Source organism: Ceratina calcarata, unplaced genomic scaffold (assembly GCF_001652005.2).
Source record: "Ceratina calcarata isolate Rehan_Ccalc_2016 unplaced genomic scaffold, ASM165200v1 scaffold78.2, whole genome shotgun sequence".
In the NCBI taxonomy this organism is placed as follows: Eukaryota; Metazoa; Arthropoda; class Insecta; order Hymenoptera; family Apidae; genus Ceratina; species Ceratina calcarata.
In genome coordinates this window covers 3,440,748-3,460,516 of record NW_017179105.1, presented here as the reverse complement: position 1 = coordinate 3,460,516, position 19,769 = coordinate 3,440,748, and the positions used below count along the sequence as shown (strand labels likewise).

Below are 19,769 nucleotides of genomic sequence, written 5' to 3'. Positions count from 1 at the left end.
CTAGCAAACGTTTTGCAATCCGTGGTACATCATAATATTTTTATCTTTATTACTCGTAATGAGGAATAAATTACAATTAAAAGAAAGTATCTGATGTTTCAATTGCATATGAAGAAAACCCGCGTTTGTCGTTAAAATAAAAAGATTCATTTGAAAGAAATTCGAAGAACCCTTTTTGTATTAATGCTATTGCGTTAGCAGATCATTCATCCGAAATTTTGAATAGATGATGGAGATACTTGTAATATAATGTCCAGATTAGAGATTAATAGTATCCAAACTGTGCGAATTTTTGGATGCATTGTCCTTTGGTGAAGTAGTAGCGACACTAACTTGTTTGCTGGTATTGTTCGTAAACGGCATGGCAAACTTAAAATCAGCACCATTTGGTAATTTTCGCATGATCTTGCCGGATGTGATGAGCCTGCCGAAACCTTCTTGATGAGCGAAAGCATATCCCGAACGAAGAGATCGTCGAGTCCGCCTCGTCGAAGGTGTACGGAGTATGTCTTGACTTTGCCGAGAACGAAGTTTTGCCAACCTCTGCTTAAGCCTGACACGATCAGACAACGTTGGCCTGACGTCTATGAAGAAGAATCTCCACGACAGTACAGGTATTACTAGTATAATACACGAAATGACTGCTGTGAACCAAAACGTTGGTTCAGACATTGCCTAAAAAAGAGGTTGCACGTTCATTAATACTGAACTTTATCATTGCAATAATAGTGTTACAGCAGAACAACGCACCATTGTGAGACTGCCAACATAACTACCACCTATGACGAAATTATAGAAGTAATCTAAAATAAAATACCAAATGAGCGAGCCCCAAACCATAATGTGATTAACAATCGTCCAGTACGATGTATCAAGGGCTATTTGAACAGTCACGACTATGACTAATATAGTGGCTACAACACTTCCCAGTAACATATGATCAGAAAGTACATAGCCCTTTGGTGATACTCCATCCTTATAAGTTCCTACAATTCGCATAAATTTAAGCATATACATAATTTATTGGATTGTAAAATCAGATAAAATGGAATGTACATTATTTAGACTTACCATACGGAACTAAAAACAATACGCAACTGGCAAAAAAGCCATGTATGGCACTCCAGCAAAATTCCTTTTTATTGAAAAGTAAATTTTGTAATCCGGGTGCGTAGAGTTTCGGATACATTAAACTATATTTATCATCAACATCTTGATCGAATATACCGACTGCCATCACGGGTAACGACGTATAAAACAGATTGTAGACAGAAATGTACATAGGATCAAATACAGTCTGAAAGGAATATATATGTCTGTGAGTACACATGAAAAATTTATTGTTCAATTAAAATCCCGTTATGGATATCAGACTATCAGAATTATTAAGACCGTTCATTTTCCCGGAACTCAACTTCGGAACCAATTTGCTCGACAAAGGAATCTTGTAAATCACATTCGCCTTAACTTCATCATTTTACAATTACAATTTACAAAAATTTGAATACTGGTAATGATACGAAGGACATACCTGTGCGCTGAATCCACAGAAAAAGGCAAACCAGATGTGGCATAATGTGAACGCGAAGTTCTTGTAAAAAAAATATCTAAGAAATTTACTCATTCTATAGTACGACCATCTACCATGGACAAGGAGCAGTCTTTCCAGAAATCTAAATTGTCCTATCGAGTAATCAGACGCTAGTACAGCTTGTAATCCTTCTTGTCCACTGATGCCGACACCTATGTGAGCTGTCTTTATCATCGAGACATCGTTAGCCCCGTCACCGATCGCGAGTGTCACAGCATTCTTATTTTTCTTTATTAATTCGACTACCATCGCTTTTTGCAAAGGAGTCACGCGACAACATATCACTGCTTTACCTACAAGCGCACAATTTGAAAAATAATATATAAACTGTTCAAAAATAAAAGAAGCTTTGTGAACAGATGAAACTTACATTGGCTTGATACCTCAAGGAACAGTTGCTCAAGCTGCGGATGCAACGCATGAACCAAGGAATGTCCATTAATTACTACCGCGAATCCTGTTGCTTGTTCCATCTCGTGTTCGTCTTGTTCATCTCTGCTAGCATTGTATTCAGTGTCACTGCTGCATAGAGAAAAACGTGATGTTCGAAGGAAACAAACAACCAAGTTAGAACTCAATCGAACTTAAATCAATCAAAATAAACGTAATACTTCATTACTTGCAGAACAGGAAAAATAAGTAAATTTACTTCGTTTTGTTGAATAAAAAAAAAACCGATGCGCATTAATTATAAACAATACACAGAGTGCACTGTAATATGGACTACTGATATAAAAAACGTGACATAAGCAACATACTTCTTGTGTGTTATTATTATCATTATTACTAAGATTAATTTTAAGCATACAGAAAGAGAAGGAGTGAGTATCAAGCACATGGTAATTATCATTATTTGTCTCGACTAATTAATGTTAATAATCATAACGTATTGGAAGAGTACAAATAAAAATTGTAGTATTGTTCTAAAAGAACACCTAATACCTAATCTACTACGAAGTGAAATGGCTACATCATAAATAGAATGATCGACAAGCACGAGATAAATGGTTTCAATGTTTCCTCAGTTGTAAAAAAATCTGAGAATGAAAATAATTAATATTGGACGAAATTTGAAGGTTGTATAAATTCTTCAAACCGTAACATGCAAATATATTTTTGTAATAAACTTAATTGAATTTAAACGTGAGACATTGTCTCAGTAAATTTAATTTAGGTACTTAATATGTGCTATTATTAATACCTTCGCAATGTCATGATTATTGCATGCTAGAATATATTCAGAATGGACAATAGAGGTGACAGAAACATTATTGAAATTCTTTAAAGTAATTTGAACTTTGACTTTCATCATTTTAGCTCAACGTTGAAGGCAACGAAATTGGATAGAATATTTGAAATATTCACAGATTCTTAGGCATAACCAGACGAAAGCATTACACAGAACATGATGCCACATTCAATACGAAAGAGAAACTTTTTAAATAAATGCGTTAATTAGTCAGATTGAAAAATGGAAAGGGTTAATGATCGGTACTCCGTCTCTTTCATGTGCCTGACCTTTCCTTGTCCCACCTGAATGTGACAACGGAGAGTGTTGGACGATTTTGATGATTGGAGGTTGTTTTAATAGTTTCCAAGTACCGCGCTAACTGATTTTCGACCCCATCGTAGGTAGTGGCATCGACTATAAAAACATCTGTAAGGTCGTCTGTTAACAGCTGACAGGAGTAGCCAATATTGATAGCCGTTTCTGTATAAAAAAAGGTGCATGAAGATATTTACTACTGAAAGTGACACATTGATGTTAGATTTCGTTTACCTTGTTTATCACCGGTTAATACCCAGATCTTGATACCAGCAAGAGCCAAGTTAGCAATCGTTTGAGGTACACCATCTTGCAATTTGTCTTCAATAGCAGTAGCGCCTAATAAAGTCATATCTTTCTCTATCTCTTCGTAAATCGCGTCCAATTTATCGTCCCTATTCTCTTGACTCATGGCAGCTTCTTGATGACGTTGCTTCCAATCGTTGAAAAACTGTTCATCGAGATCCCTCACGGAAAGACACAATGTCCTCAAACCTTCGCCCGCAAATTTATTGAGATGATCTAACGTTTTTGCCTTAATGTCCTCGCTGCCCTTTTTCAACCGTTCGTAGATAACGTTGTCCGCACCTTTGCAGTACAACCTAAGATGCCCGTCTTTCCTTAGAATCACAGACATTCTTTTTCTAACGTTGTTAAAGTCCAAAATGCAAAGCAGTTCGTATATCTCGCGTTTCCCCATAACTTCGATGGTTATGCTATTTGGAGATCTTTCTTTGAATACAAAACCAAAGTTTCTAGCTGCGGATACAAGTGCAGCTTCATCCGGCGACTGCGCTTGATACTCTAACCTGCCGCTTTTTTCTTCCGGCATAACCGTATGACAAAGTGCCAATAATCGAAAAAAACTGTGAACATCCTCGTTATTCCTCTTTACAGCGTCGAGCAGTGCAGAATCGTAGAACTTGAAGTCTGGCTCGTAATCCTTGTTGAACGAGAAATCCAAAGCTGGCAATGTCTGTAAACGTAGATTAAGTAACGTTTAGATACAATCTCTTACGTCCAGCTACGAGTTAGTCGGCATACAACAGACAGTATGTGTAAATCAAAGTACTAGAGATTAGAGTAAATACCTTGCTTCCGTGTAAATAGATTTGTTGTAAGTCAGCGGACACATATGAGAGATGTTATAATATTATAATTTCTTTGAAGCATTATGAAAATTAGTGTTCGAGGTTTAAACAATTTAGAAATAAGCGCCTATTAGACAAAAGAATGCGACACAATGCAACTACTGTAGAAAAAGGCTTAGAAAATTTTTATACGCAACCAAGTTAATACACGTTTATTAAACTGAAAACTTTTACAAACCTAGTACATCTAATGGCAACTATACAACGTTTAATGCCAAAGAAGCTTGAAGTAGCAAAGCGTACAGATAGAAAGCGAAAAAAGATAGCCAAGAGTAGTGGATAAAATTGTCTTCGTTTTCGAAAGAAGTACGTAAATCATTTAACATGCGTACTGAAAATTTATGTAGATCGCCATTAGATCCTGGAATTATATTGGCTATCCGGTCGACATGTTCCAGTAGACGCACGTTCGGACCGCTTAGTGGTGAATAAATTTGAACAAATTCCTGTCCGTTTTTCCATCGCATCGTAGGTGTTCGGGCAGCTTTGTCCGTCTACATGCAGCACACACATGCTAAGTGACGTACATGAAAACTTATGCAAAATACGACCAAACTGTGATGATTCTATTTCTGTCATTTTGTTACCAAGAAAAAATTATATTTATTATCCGATTATTTATCTACTAACGGATACCCTCCTCCATTCACAAAAAGAATTTTTCTCTTATGAACATACTATTTCTTGATAACAAATATGAAATGAATAAACATGATGCATGAAATGATGACTAAATTTATTGATCAATTGTATTGGTGTATCGAAAACATACAACCGTGTATATATTTGTTTAGAAAGGTGACTTCTCTTTCTAAATTAATAAATTATTTATATTTCTTTGTGTAAAGAAGCTATGTGTACATACATGATAGACAAAGTTAAACATCGATGAAGAACTTTAGATCACAGTAAGTCGCGTGTTCGCGACAACGAAACTGTTTAACTCAAAAAATAAAACTTTTTACATTTGCAAAACATTAAAAGCTAAAATAAAGGATCGGCTTGATTATATAAAAAACAATCTGGTAATGACGTACCCCATATTATCCGCAATCGAGTCTGGTTTACGGGTAATAAGAGAAGCGAACTCACCTCACTTAAATCGACGACTTCCCCGGTAACTTCGTCGATGACATCCCCGTAACATTTTCCTGCCACAGAACACTTGTTGAAAGTCATAATATTCTGCGTCAATGTTCCGGTTTTATCGGAAAATATATATTCTATCTGTCCCAATTCTTCGTTTAACGTAGTAGTCCTTGCTTTAGCGTGCGTGTTCGTGGGTGCATAGTACATCTCTTCGTCCCAGTTGATCAAAAATGACTGAACGAACCGGATAACTTCGACACTCACGTATAAACTGATTGGCACCACCGTGTTCAGTACGATAGCATATGAAAAGAACACAAGTAGAGCGATCACTGTGGCACCGCCCATAGGCTCGGTAGGCACCAACGAGTCCCATGGTAGATACACTTGGAAATAACGGCCCACCAGACTCTCCCATATACCACAACCGATCATACAAAACAAACACATAGAAAGTAAAAAGAACACTATCCCGATGATGAGAAGATTCAGCAGCCTATCTATAGAGGTCCTCTTAAATTTGGTCTTCCCTGAGTTTTGCATCAATTTGGTATCCTTCCCTGCAAAGATGACTACACCGTAGCACCACTGCGTATTTCGGAGCACGCAACCTCGTAATATAATTTTGTCATTGTCCAGTGGGAATCTGCATTAAACATATGCCGTATAACACACAAAAGTTTCAATATATACATACAATTAAACGAACTATGTGTTTATTACAAGAAAAGAAGCAAATACTTACTTCCGTTCTCTCCACGTTAAAGTACCGTCAAATTTATTTAACAAATTATTAGGAGTTTCGCAAACAATTTCCCCGTCAAATTGACCGATTAACTCATGATTATCCATCATCTCGGCAGTTTCGGTTAAGCATTGCCGACACTTTAAATTCGTCTCCCTGAAATAATCAAACGAAGATGATCACTTTTTATAGCGATTTCAAAACTGAACTCGTTGCGTTCCACAATATCAAGATCGAGTGTACCGACCCATCTAATTCTGCGGTTTCTATATAACAAAGACCGTTCGGCTCACTAGTAGATAAAAGAAGGACATCGGCTGCAACGAACTGATCATTTTCCATCCTAATAACATCGCCCACTTGCACTTGCGACCATTTCTCCTCGCGGAGGCTGGTACCTCGCAGCGTTTGCGACTTCCGATTGTTCACCTGCGAATCGCTGCTATGCCGTTGCTGAGACAGAAATCAAAACAGTTTATGCAACAGATGCATCCGAAGAGCTCAAAATAACTACAGGTATTTTCCTTGCGTAATGTAGTTCTGTATTATCATTACACGTATTCCCATATGTATATTGACACTGGTTTACGAATGACGAATTCTAAGAGTATGAACGAGTAAGTGGAAATTCACGATACCTTGTCCATTCCAGACGTAATCATGGATCAAATTCTAGTTTAAAACTTACATCCCCTTTCTTCAATTTCGGCTGATAAATTTTTTCTACAAAATCTCAGCTGTTGTAATCAGTGGGCTATCTATCAAAACATCTTTTCGGAGTTTTCAGATTCCAATATAAAAAATTCATAACTTTAAATTAATTAATATATGAAAATCGTTTCTATTCCTTTATTTTAAGTACAATTCTAATGAAACAGTTAATAGTTTATTGTGATTACGAGTACATAATTTATTTAATAATAATGTGTGATTATTAATAATTTAAAATATTTGTCAGATTATTTGACAGTCAATAGGTACTTGGGAATGTCTTAAGAATATAAACAGACATACGCTTTAAAGTAGGCGACACACTGGAGCATTTGGTTGTAACAAAACAACAAGCACGTTAAAATGTAACGAAGAGTGCTCGCATCAAATGTTCTTTGTGCCACATGCAATTGTCACATTCTGACGAATCTTTTTAATTGTTACTAAGATTTGTGTTCGAATGTATCAATGTAATTCAGTTTTAATGTAACATTTACCTGAACGCTCATTGCAAGTGGACGCTCTAGTCTGTCGCTGACTTAAATGCATTTCATAATGTTGGTATACTCACAAAATCGTCGTAGGCATCTTTGACGGCAGTGAGCATGAGCACCCCTATAAGGGGTATAGCTGTAGTGATGGGAGTCAAGGAGGAGATAGCGGGGATCATCTGAAGCACCAGCAGGCATAGGAAGTAAAAGTTAGCGAGCCGCTGAAATTGCTCGAACAAATTTAATGGTAGGAACGTCAGAACCGAATACTTGGACGTTTTGATGTAGTTGTTCTGAAAGGTAGAAAAATATACATGTCTCGTCATTATCAATGCCACTTTTGCTGCCGCGTCTTAATTATTGCGCAGAAGAAAAAAAGAATTACGGAACCATATCTCGATCTTACCGCATAATTAAACTGTGAGTTGAACTCGCGATTATTGGCGCGAATTCTCCTCTCCGTTTCTGAAAGAGAAAGATACGATATTCAATTGCGATAATTGTAATAACATCATTGTATGTGAAAGGTTTCCGACAGAAATCAATGATTCTCATTAAACGATACCCCTTGTGGTTTCTTTCTTACATGCCTGATGGTAGGATTGATATTCGCTATTTCAACTAATTTTTATTACTACAGAATAAGGCAAATAAAATATCCGCTGTAAATTTTAATCAGCACTTTACTGACATAGCACACAAAAAGATAATAATTGAGAAGACGTTGACTGCAACAATTCAGTTACATAATTGCAGTTGGCACTGTATAAATACATGCTTCAAGATATCGAATCGAATATAAGTAATGAACGAAATTTAAGTTTCGAGTCGTGTATAGTCATCGCGCCTAATTAAAATTAAACTATTAATGGAGAAAAGGGAACTCATTCTTTGTACATAGTTAACTCGGTGTCGGGTATCACGGATTTGCAAGCAAAACGGATTACAAGATTATGTATGGGCAGATTGAGTAATGTGCAACAGTTTTTTCTTGACACCTACATATTAATTATCGTACTAGGTCTACTTAAACGTCTGCTAGAAATTTGATGCTAAAATAAAAATCGCTTTTATTAATATGTGCATATGCAAAATAAAACATTTATTGTATCAATTTGAAAAATATAACTTAAATAGGTATTCCTTCTATCACATAAACATTATGATATCTAATAACATTCAAAATTTCATACATCTTTATATCATACACGTGTCTTTTATATCTTCTGCGCGTTCAATCTTTCTATAAACGCATCAAATCTGTAATGTTATTAATATATTGGAACACATTTAATACATTTAATTAATATAGAATAGAGAAAATACGCGTTTCCGGAATGGATCATGGAGATCAGATCATATTATTTCATTTCATGTTTCATTGTAGTTGCAACAACAAACATGATTCGACTGATTCTGTTACGTACGTATACACTTTATTTGAAAGCAATCAAAACGTATAAATAAATGTATGACGAAAATATGTTCTCTATTGCGTAGATTTATATCGGACAAAATCGTAAACGACGAGTATTACTTTCAGTATTATTATTACATTTTATTTGGTTCAGCTTTTATTGTTTAATACAACGTGGTTCGAAGTGCTATCCATTAGACGAAGCTATCAGTGATGTCACGCTTAAGTGCACGCGTACTTGAATAAATCTTGAAGATCGATTTACTCGAAAACAGAACTTGGTACATATACGAGAATCGCGTTCTACATATTTTCAATTTATTTCCTTAATTCAATGACACGGAGTTAAATGCATCTATCAAAATAATCAACTTGATTAATAAAAGACAGAAAAATGTAACGAAAGCGACTTAAGTCTTGATGCGATTTTATTAGTTAAACGTTATCAAAATATAATTTGTGGTAATTTGAATTGTTACTCAAAACGAAGTTGAATCGAGAAACAAATGAAATTTTCTTGTGCAAACTAAATAATAATAAAATTCAGTTAATAGAATACTAAATTAGAATACTAAATTGTAACAACTTTTAGCAGAATTTTATATTTCGTCGAGTACTATCAGACTATGTAAATAGAATGAAAAAGAAACAATGCTTGAAAACGAAGTTTAGCCGTGGTTTTGACAGTATTCGTAAGTTTTTGGAGGGAAGGAGAGCTAGAAGATTTTGCAAAAAGTATAATCTTGTATCTACTCACTGAAGGAGTTTGAGCAACATGAAATGTTTACAAAACGCATTGCTCGAAGGAAAATGTAACGAAGCATCTGTTTTTATCTGTACCTGCACCTGACGATGAAAATTCTAGACTTACCACTGGAGAAAAATGAAGTGCTACGACCGATGCACTCGGTCGCGGGTGGCGAGTTGGGTGGCACTGGCGGCGAAGAGGATGCTGCGGTGGCCGAACGATACCTAGTTCCCTTCCAAATCACCAGCTTGCCTAGCACAGTTAGCAATGATTCTCGAAGGGTGTTATGCCTGCTCGCGCCACCCAAACTACTGGACGAATCCCTTTTCGAGCATTCGCCGACTGCCTCGACCTCATCCGAAGACGAAGGCAGATTCACCACTGTGTTCACTTCAGATCCCTCCTGTGGCAGCTGTTGCAAATGCAACAGCTGTTTCTTTCTCGTTTTTCGACGCCGTTTCTTCTTTCGTCTGGTACCGGAACTCTCCTCGTCGTTGCAGATCGACGCAGCGGCCGTCGATGCCTTCCGGCTATCTTCCGCGTCGGATTTCGTCGCGGTACACGCCAGCGAGAGTCTGTCCGCCTCGTCGCAGTCCTTCACCTTAGTTGTTACACAATAACATTGTGTTACAGGTTTTCGCAGTACGGAGGCGTTAACGATTCGTCGAGGACACGCCGTTTGGCATGACCGATGCACCTCTTTCGCGACTCCTTGTATTCTCGTTTCCTCTCTTTTTCTGCTCAACACTTTAATACGCCACTTTATTTCGATCTTATACAATAGTTGTACAATACGATGCCAGAGAATGAGGACTTAATAATTAAAGATTTTTATTATAGTAATTCAGCATGACTGTTTGATTACACAGCTGACAAAAATAATTAGTTTACCAAGAAAGCATCCATCAAAGTTTATCCAAGAAATGATGTCATATGTACTAGTTGGCTAGTGTCCCAAAGGAACACAAAAACGTTGAGTAACAACAGAAAATTTTAAGTGTAGAATCATTGTATACATATATACAGGGCGGGCCGGAAATCGTAGTATAACCGAGCAGGGGACAATTCTACATTAAAAAATACGAAAATATGTAGTGTTAAATCAGTTGACACGTTTCAAATTATTTTATTAATAACAGAATTAACAAACAGATCTTTATAGATACATTTTTAGAATGCAAGTTACCTAAGAAAAAAGTTATTAAAAATTTTATTTTTATATATTTTACATCATATAATTTTTATAAGAAAAACTGCACTTTCCTTGTCTTTATTCGCACGGTGCCAAGTACTTTACAGTTAAATATGGCTAGATATTTTTTAATAAAAGACACACATCTACTAAAAACACAGTTTGTTTGAAAATAATTAATCAGTAACTATGGAAGTCATTATGTAAATAATTTCGACGAAACTGCAGTTTCTCAGAGAACCGAATGTAAAAATAAAATCATTAATAACTTGTCTCGTAGATACCCCTCGCTCTGTAAAAATTTAATAACGTCGTTTTAAAAGCTTCACCTAGCAGTGGATCAAAGCTTAATCAAAATCCGATTGTTAATTCTACTTTCGATAGGACTCCTGTAACTGATTAAAAGAATCAGACTTCCCTCTATAGTGCATCGGACAACCCATCGAAAAGCTGTTTCAGTTCGACGAAACTTTAGAATTGTTAGACAGACCCCACATGGATTTAAATAGATTTAAACAAGAATAATCGGACGGTGCTCGCGGTGAATCATTAATGGTAACGATTTCTATTTTCCGCCATGGTTTTGCTCCCTCTTTCCTCCCTCGAGATAGAGGAAAACAAACTGACGTTGCACGGAATATTCAAAGATAGAAAGCTGCGAGACATAATATCGAGTGCAAAGAGAGTTTAACATTCTCTAAACGCGGATTTCAATTAATTTCCTTGAATAGATTAGATGAAAGATCCATGTCATGTATTGTTATTTCTGTGATCAATATGTCTATTGGATTTTTCTCGTTACATGTAAATGTTTCCTATCATAAAAAAATTGACAACATAATAACAATAAATGCTGAGAAGTAACACTATTTGCTCAGACTCGTTCTAGAAAATGATTCAGTATGATTGTTGTTGAATTTGATATTTTCCACGGAAAATAAACCTACTAATGCGATTTAGTTATCGGATCGACTGAGGACAGAATGATGAACGCCTTTTCGAAGGAAAACAATTTAGAAGCCAGAAGAAACCCGATCGACTTACAGTGATCCGGAATAAAGAATTAGTTGTTATACATCCACGTGATATAATAAATTTTAGATGTAGAAAATAACCTATTATCTAGTAAAAAGAAACAGTAGACAAAAGATTTTTTAAGTTGAAACATTATTACTTCTGATTAAAAATTGTTTTTGTTCTTAATAATTTATGATATAATGTTTAAATATAGTTTGTAAAAATATTTCTGTTGTTCAATTATAATATCCATCACTATTGTCTAATCGATTAATTCAAGAATTATAGATTATTTTGTTTAATTCACTGAACAACTAATTTCAATTCCGGACCACTCGGTGCGATTGATCAGAACTGAACATCTCCGAGTAGGTGTCTGTCCCACGTGTAAGAAATTATCGATTGGTTTTCGCTTTTCTATGTATAGTCGTCTTTAGTTCGCGCGGTACAGAAAAATGATTATACATCACCGATGCGATGCTCTAGAAAGCGTCACATTTGAAAACTGGTTTAAAAGTGTGACGTAGTGGAACGTAGTACTTAGTTGATCGCGGAAATATGTCATGGACGGTATAGGAGACAAGTCGACGGACTTTTGCGACATTTGTAACAAAGCCAAGATACGCAGATCACCGTAAAATTGAGTAGCCATAACGGATCTTTATTCTATCACAATAGCACATACTCGTATCATTATACTATGTACTTACTAAAGTACCATTTACCAAGAATCATTATACTGCAACTTACAAGAAGAACAAACTATTCTAAGCAACGATGAAAAAAATGTTTGAGGCCTGCTTGGACCATTCTGAAATGTTTTTCAAAATTGCCTCAAATAAACCTCAATATACATTTGTTTTTGCAAGTTTTTATTTAATGTCACACGCGATGATGGTAAACACGTGCAACGAGATTGAACTTGCATGAAAAATCAATGGGAAACAATAATAAGTAAGTAATGAAATCCAGGAAAATAGACTCGAAGAGATTTGATCCAGGGAACGCAGATTTACTAAATGTGTATCTTATCGATTTACCTACGAACTATCTCACCGTCACTTCTTCTTTGTCCATATGTATATCACAATGCAAATAAACTTTGCTATTTCCTACTATTCCCCTATTTACGGTTTAATTGATTTCGTAATAGGTGACACTTTTATCTCAACTATTCTTAAACTTGGAAAATTAATCGATACCATGTAAGGATTCCACTGGCGCAGGAATTTGTACCTTCATTAATCGGATTCCGACGATTACCTTGAACGTTGTTCTACTACGTGCGGTTGGTGTACATGGTCAAGCTGATATACATATATGTACCTTTGTTAATTAACTTACTGGGTTTATTGCTCCATGAAAGAAGTTCGTTCATTGCATCAGAAATTATTCCGTTTGCACGTTTTTAAAATATACATATGAGTTGAGTCAATAAGAAATATAGAATACCTTATTATTTAATGATTTTATCAAAGTATGGTGTATGTACTGCTGCGTATGTAGACGATGAAGATCATTAAATGAATATATTTTGGCAAATCAAAATTTTTGAATAGGCTTTCTAATGAAATCAATGATCAGCGTGAGAATAATTTAAAATGATATTTCTCATTGATTCAGCTCGTATTCAGAGATACTGCGCAATATTTAATATCTTAAATACTTTCTAATAAAAACCCTTATCAAATACATGAAACGCAAATAAAATGGCGAATATGTGTGACGTATTTTGCAGAAGTATAAGAGGAATTTTCATTCGTAAAATTTTCATCCCTATGGAGCAACTGTATGGAGCAACGTGCAAGTAGGTAGGGAATCACGTAAGAAATGCATCGATCGTCAAACGGCACACGAGAGTCAGCGAACGGAAATCCAATGAACATGTAAAACATTCAATCTTTTAATGACCAAGAAAGCTTCCGATCATGGCTATTTCTTAGAAATAAAATTTACGTTTGTTTAACGACAAGCAGCGACAGATTTTCAAGAAATTTCATATACGTGTAGCTGATATAAATGGAACAAAATGTACAAATCTAACGAAGCGAATTATCATACTGCCAGAAAATCTAATCACATGTTTGGATCCGGGTAATTTACCGAGTGCCCGCGGTAACATTCGACAATCCCAAGTATTCCAATTTTCATAGACAAGAAGACGACATGTTATTAAAAAAAAGCATTAGAAAAGATGTGTACGCGTGTATGATCATTTTACCAATGAGCAGCAAACTGAAACTAATTAGCTTGTACTTCCGGCAAGTTCCTGCAATCCTTGCCGAAGTCTTGACGCGTGACTTCCGTTCGTTGTGTCCTCGAGAGTATTGGAGGACTCACCTCGAAAACCTCGAGTTCCAGCGTGTCAACCTCGACGCTCATCGTCTATCCTACGCAAACTATAAACCTTCTATAAGGCCAACCTCTTCTTCCTCGTGGCACTTTAGCCGTGCCGACGAGACGATGTCCGCCTTGCCTCTTACATATTTCCACCTGGGTCCCTCCTCTTCTTCGTCCTCGCGAATCATTGCAGGTACAGGACGGCATTAGCCCGTTAACTCTGTCTTCGTTGAATCACGATGTCTGTTCCCGACTACGTGTCCATTAATCGTTCGTTGGCCGTGTCCTTTAATCGGCATTTTTTACCGATACCAAGCAACTATTTTATACGTTCTATAAATCTCACTGTTTCTTACGAGAATAACTTTTCAATGACTATTTTATCGTTTTAGTATCATACATCACGTGTCTTTTGAGCTCCATTCGAAGTGTTTAATTAATCCACGACATGTTAATCAAATTTATTAACACCGTGGTTTTACGGACTTTCATTCAACGGACAAGTTCCTGATGTTCACAGTCTTATGATAATTTCGTTCAGAAGAAATTTGTAATTCGCTATCGTTGGAAGGGTTACCATGAGAAAGCGCGATGCTTTTCGATAGCTGCTAGTGGTCACGCGGGTTTTCCGCGATTCAACGGGGTTTCTGCAAAGAAATTGTTCTTATCACCTGTGATCCTGCATGCATATGCAAGGATTCAGTCTGGTATATCGAGCGGTACAAAACCAAACGTTTCTGCCTGAAGACAGTTTTGTTTGTTAGAGCTTTTCACTTTATCTGGATTTCGTCGTCCGGTGAGAACCACATGTTGCCAGCATACCGGCCGGAATAAAGCTCATTTTCTACGATACATTTCTTATACCATTACAGATGTGGCCGATCTCGTACCAACTGAGCATTATTTCGGCTAGTACGCAACGAACGATCTGGATAATGTGAAAAGGATCTTACTTAGTAAAACTAATTGTCGACTCGACACAAACACTGATTTGTCGTTATCTTTTAGCAAAGCGCGATTTTCTAAGTTTTCAGTTTTGTCAAAGACAAAACTATCTTCCGACAAAATCTTTTTAGCATGCCTTACTATTGCATTCAATGGATGGAAATTGGGAAACGAATTTAAAAAGTGCGTTGACAATAAAACTGAACCATCATCTGCTATTCGTCGATGAAACATTGGGCAGAAATAACCCGACGTTCTTGTTTAAAAAAAACATGCGCATTATTAACACATTGACCCGATTCGAGTTTAAAAATAATTTGCGAAAATCCGCAATCTGCTATTCTTTTGAGAAATGCGGGCTGAAACACGTTTATCCCCAACATTTTAACAGTACTCTAAATATAATATTTGCTTAGATTCCTATGGATCAAATACTGCAAAAATTAGTTTACTACGGGATGTATAAAAAAGATCACAGCTGGTCTAAAGCACGAGGAAAAGTGTAAAATTCGTTTTTTATCTCTTACCTGAACCTGTACTAAAATGTATGTAGAACATTTTGTAGTTCTACACCAATTATACATGGTGAACATTAAAACCTGTTAGCACTATTACAAGCTACATAACCTTATGTACTTGCAGAATATTAATCCAACTGATCTTTCAAAAGAACAGTTCAAATCATATCGACCAATATTAAAAAAGTTATTCACCTTCAAATAGTGTATTTTCTACACTTATTGCATGCACTTGAGCAGCGTTCTCAATATAATATTTGTTCAAATTGTTAGGAAATATTGCAATTATCTGTAAAGGTTCGTTTTTCGATTAAATTGTTATCCTTCGCATGGGAAATAAATGAAAGCTCAGGTAACGCGTGTGCGCTGTTACGTAGATATAAATTTTGTACTTGTTGCACGAGGTCATATGGCTCAAATTACAAGAGATCGATAGATATAATTTATTACCGGGAAATTTCGGAGAACGACGTTGATTGAGGAACTTCAACAGGATTTATTGTCTATTTGCGAATTTTTAATATGAACGTGACTATTTACTTAATATATAGAATATTTATCAGCATCGTGATCCTTGATTATACAGAATATTAATCTTTTGCGTATCAGCATTAAAAAAATGCTTACGATGTCAGGAATTACAAATTGCAATGATCGTATTCATAATTTTACTTTCAGATTTAAGAATTTGGCAGTGTTGTTTGATATCAAGTAGTAACACGTAGCACATGGTAAAGAATTATTTAAGTTCATCGGCGTAGAGACAAGAAAATGTTTGAGAAAATGAATATTCGCTATGAACAGCTTTACGTGTCTCAATTGTACAGTCATTCCCAATTATATGAAGGGTGCAGTTTTATAATATGCAACGGTAAATAATGAAATACGTACATAGACGATTCCGTGGGATAGATAAGATTAAGATTTGTCGAAAAATATGAAGGAGAGAAAACTGAACACGCAATTTAACAACAATTCTAATTAATGTATAGAAAATGCGATGATCTTAAATTCCGCAATTCTTTGATCATTTCAATAACACGAATTTAAATGCAACTTTAATATGTAAAAATATGAAATAAATAAAACGTAATTAGTTAGGTAAATCCTTATTTTCATCAAACGTGTTAAATTGTATTATAAAAAAAATGGGAAGAATCTCCAACCGCGAATACGTTCGCTCTGATCTTGGCATGGTCAAGGAAGGGTTAAAACCGTCGTTTTCTTCGGTTGTCCTTGGTACCACATGCACGAATGATGTCAGCGCAGTTTGACCAAGACCAAGCCACACATCGGGCCTCGACGAACGAAAATATCCGATGTGTACTTACGTGTCTCACTCAAAATATACATATATTAGCGGCTCTCGTCGAGGCTCGATATATAATCATGGTTCCGAGATTTCCAGGGAATCCATGACGAAGAGCAAGACAGCTCTTTACTAGCCGATCTCCTAAGACTGGAGCTACGATAATAGCTCTTATGTAAGGTGATAGTGGTTCTCATGTCGACTGACGTGTTCGCGGAACTTGCAGTTGTAGTAATAACGTTGCCGGATATTTTACTTCTGCAAGTCGCAAAAATCTACTCCTACTCGCGGCGAAGCAACTATTTTAGTGTGCGCACACGATACGCGGACTTCTATCGAACGACGAAATCGGACGATTCAATCGGTGTCGATGGCTTTCAGAGCCTTTCATCCAGATTAATTATAAGATTCTTAACGTGATTCGCCCTCGAAATTCTTTTCTAATGCTGAATGTGACCGATATTTTCGTAGGTAATGCATGCCCTACTCCAAATGATTCCGTGGTTCAAGCAAATCATATATGGTACATACATACTTTCAAGAAACTAATTTTTCATTATTGTACATACCTACACGTATAGCTCCCTACCTACTCGATGATAATAACCGAACGATTAGGAGAGATCTCGTTTCCACGCCCTTCTTTTCTTACGTTATTTCACTGCAAAACTAAACCGGAGTTCGAGAACAACTCCCGACAGATTACAAATTAGTTTTTAAAAACTGTGTCGATGCCGCGTGTAAACTTTTTAGTGTAAGAATTGTTCGTCAAGACAATATAACGCTTAATAAAATTCGTTTTCGCCAACCAGTATAGCATACAATTAAATATTATAATATTATTATTTTAATGTAATGTGTGAAGTACAGGGTGCTATTTTGCAAACGATAGTGGGTGCAGAATACGGGACTAGATTTCAGAGTATACATATGCGGTTGTTACATAATGCGTAGTATTTTATACTGGACATAAGACAACGGCGTCGAATATCATTTTTTAGATACGGGCAAATCGCGTTTGTAAATTTTTTATCTTCGGATTGACCGGTCTAGTAGCTGGCATTGATCCAATCAGTTTGAGTTACCGATATCAACGATATTCATTTAATTGCATCGTCGCGGCTACTGGATACAAAGGGTCCGATTTATTTTTTACGGCAGACCCGCAAACAGAACGGAAAGGAAAGACACGAGTTCTTTTTCATCCGTAGGCGAAAAAAAATGTCAAATGAGAATGTCAAGTGAACGAGAAATGTTAACGAGAAAGAAAACTGCAAAGACGTTGCATCGTGTTTTACAAGTCTCAAAGATACGAACGATCTTATGATGGAAAAGTTGATACGCAAACCAGATCGTTATAGTAAGAATTCAAAAACTTGTACCATGCGCCATTCCCAGTTCGTGCAAAAGATTTTACAGAATTTAACATGCACGAGACGTTGTTAAAGTGTATAATGAATTTAGCAAATGTTGGAATAAGAAACCGTAAAGAAAAAAGTAGGAAAAAAAATGCCGATTTGTTCTTCCGTAGTATTCTTAGGATGCTGCCTGTAGCATTGTATAAAATTACTTTCCCAAAATTCTTTCATTCTGAGTATTATAAGAAAAGATACAAAAAGATATAAACGTATGAATTAAAATTCTGTAATATCATGATCTTCCCAATTTCAGTGTGACTTATTTGAAATCGAAGACGATGCATTGTTTTACCGACATATTGATCTGCATAACAGCTTGTACTAATTTGTCTATATTATTAAGCATCTACATGTGCATTTACGCGGATGAATATGAATACTAAAATTACTATAATGCGAAAAATATTTATTTCCCGTAGCGTTTGTAAAGTCTGACGTCAACTTGGGATAATTTCCGGGTAAGACAGCCAAGTAGGTTTTCTAGGGACCAACATTTCGTAATGACTCGATTTCTTAACACTATTCCTACCAGGACCGGTCAAATGACCGTTTTTAAATTTTCTGCTGGTTTACGGCACTTCCAAGTGTTTGCAGTTCTCGCTCGACTATCGGGTTAGCGTTGTTTATTTGCTTGTTTTAGCAACAAAACTTTTAGCAAAAAAAACTACGATTGTTGGGACAATTAGAGCAAATAGAAAAGAGCTACCAAGACTGGCAAAACTGAAAAACGACGACATGGCACTTTTCTCAACCAAACTCTATCGCTCAAATAATTGTATGTTGACAATTTACAAAGCCAAACCAAGAAAGAAAGTTCTAATTCTCAGTTCAATGCACAACTCCGTACAAGTTGAAGAAAATGACACCCGAACACCGGAGACAATTCAATTGTATAATAGCACCAAATTTGGCGTAGATGTGACCGAGCAAATGGCCAGAAATTATTCGGTAAAATCTAAATCTCGGAGATGGCCTTTGCAAGTATTTTTTAATATCTTGGATTTAGTCGGGATAAATGCATGGGTGTTATATAAAGAAACTACGGGAGAAGAAATTACAAGACAGGAATTTCTATTCCAATTGGCAGAAGAACTTGCCATCGCATACCAACAAAAGCTCGGCAAAGAAAATCAACCAATACCTATCGCAAGTACAAATACAGGTTCCCGTGAACGGAAAACATGCCAGATAAGGTATTGTACAGATAATAAGACGAATAAAGTCTGTCTAAAATGTAAAAAGTACGTATGCGGAAAATGAACAGTTGACAAGCCCATTTGCAAAAAATGCGATGAAAAAGAATAAAATGTAGATTATGTACTCTTGAATAAAAAAAAATATATTTTTATACTGGTAAACTGGCTATTGGTCTGCATTCAATATTGAAAAATATAAGTTGTGAAAGACCGGTCATTTGACCGGCCGCGGTAGGAATAGGTATACGTGAAGTGTCGGTAGGAATAGTGTTAAGTGTTCTGAAGCGGAATTCACGAATCTTTCATACATACGTGGGATACAAGTCGACTTATAAGCGTTTAAGC

At 36.1% G+C, this 19,769-nt stretch overlaps 2 protein-coding genes across 10 annotated transcripts in view; one reads left to right on the top strand and one right to left on the bottom strand.

Moving 5' to 3' along the window:
- Positions 1-6: 6 nt before the first annotated feature.
- ATP8B (ATPase phospholipid transporting 8B) overlaps positions 7-19,769 on the bottom strand; it is a 45,597-nt gene continuing 25,834 nt past the window's right edge. For 3 of the 9 annotated variants that reach the window (XM_026818330.1, XM_026818329.1, XM_018034174.2), the window contains 15 exons: positions 14,122-14,685; positions 9,613-10,090; positions 7,731-7,789; positions 7,405-7,617; positions 6,370-6,575; positions 6,123-6,278; positions 5,381-6,023; positions 4,621-4,782; positions 3,372-4,113; positions 3,110-3,302; positions 1,962-2,113; positions 1,532-1,884; positions 1,072-1,297; positions 751-986; positions 7-675 (listed from right to left, as the gene is read on the bottom strand). In XM_026818330.1, the coding sequence (XP_026674131.1) occupies positions 259-675; positions 751-986; positions 1,072-1,297; positions 1,532-1,884; positions 1,962-2,113; positions 3,110-3,302; positions 3,372-4,113; positions 4,621-4,782; positions 5,381-6,023; positions 6,123-6,278; positions 6,370-6,575; positions 7,405-7,617; positions 7,731-7,789; positions 9,613-10,090; positions 14,122-14,226 (4,341 nt within the window). In that variant the 5' untranslated portion in view covers positions 14,227-14,685 and the 3' untranslated portion in view covers positions 7-258. Of the gene's footprint in view, positions 676-750; positions 987-1,071; positions 1,298-1,531; positions 1,885-1,961; positions 2,114-3,109; positions 3,303-3,371; positions 4,114-4,620; positions 4,783-5,380; positions 6,024-6,122; positions 6,279-6,369; positions 6,576-7,404; positions 7,618-7,730; positions 7,790-9,612; positions 10,091-14,038; positions 14,686-19,769 lie in introns of those variants that run through there. The other 6 variants (XM_026818331.1, XM_026818332.1, XM_026818333.1 and 3 more) reach the window with 6 other exon arrangements.
- Positions 18,782-19,692, top strand: LOC113465045 (uncharacterized). Its single transcript, XM_026818335.1, has one exon. It carries the CDS (start codon positions 18,964-18,966, stop codon positions 19,486-19,488), a length of 525 nt encoding a protein of 174 aa, XP_026674136.1. The 5' UTR covers positions 18,782-18,963; the 3' UTR covers positions 19,489-19,692.

What these genes read in the sequence shown, in the direction of transcription:
- LOC113465045 (XM_026818335.1), top strand. Translation starts at nt 18,964, where the DNA reads ATGGCACTTTTCTCAACCAAACTCTATCGCTCAAATAATTGTATGTTG.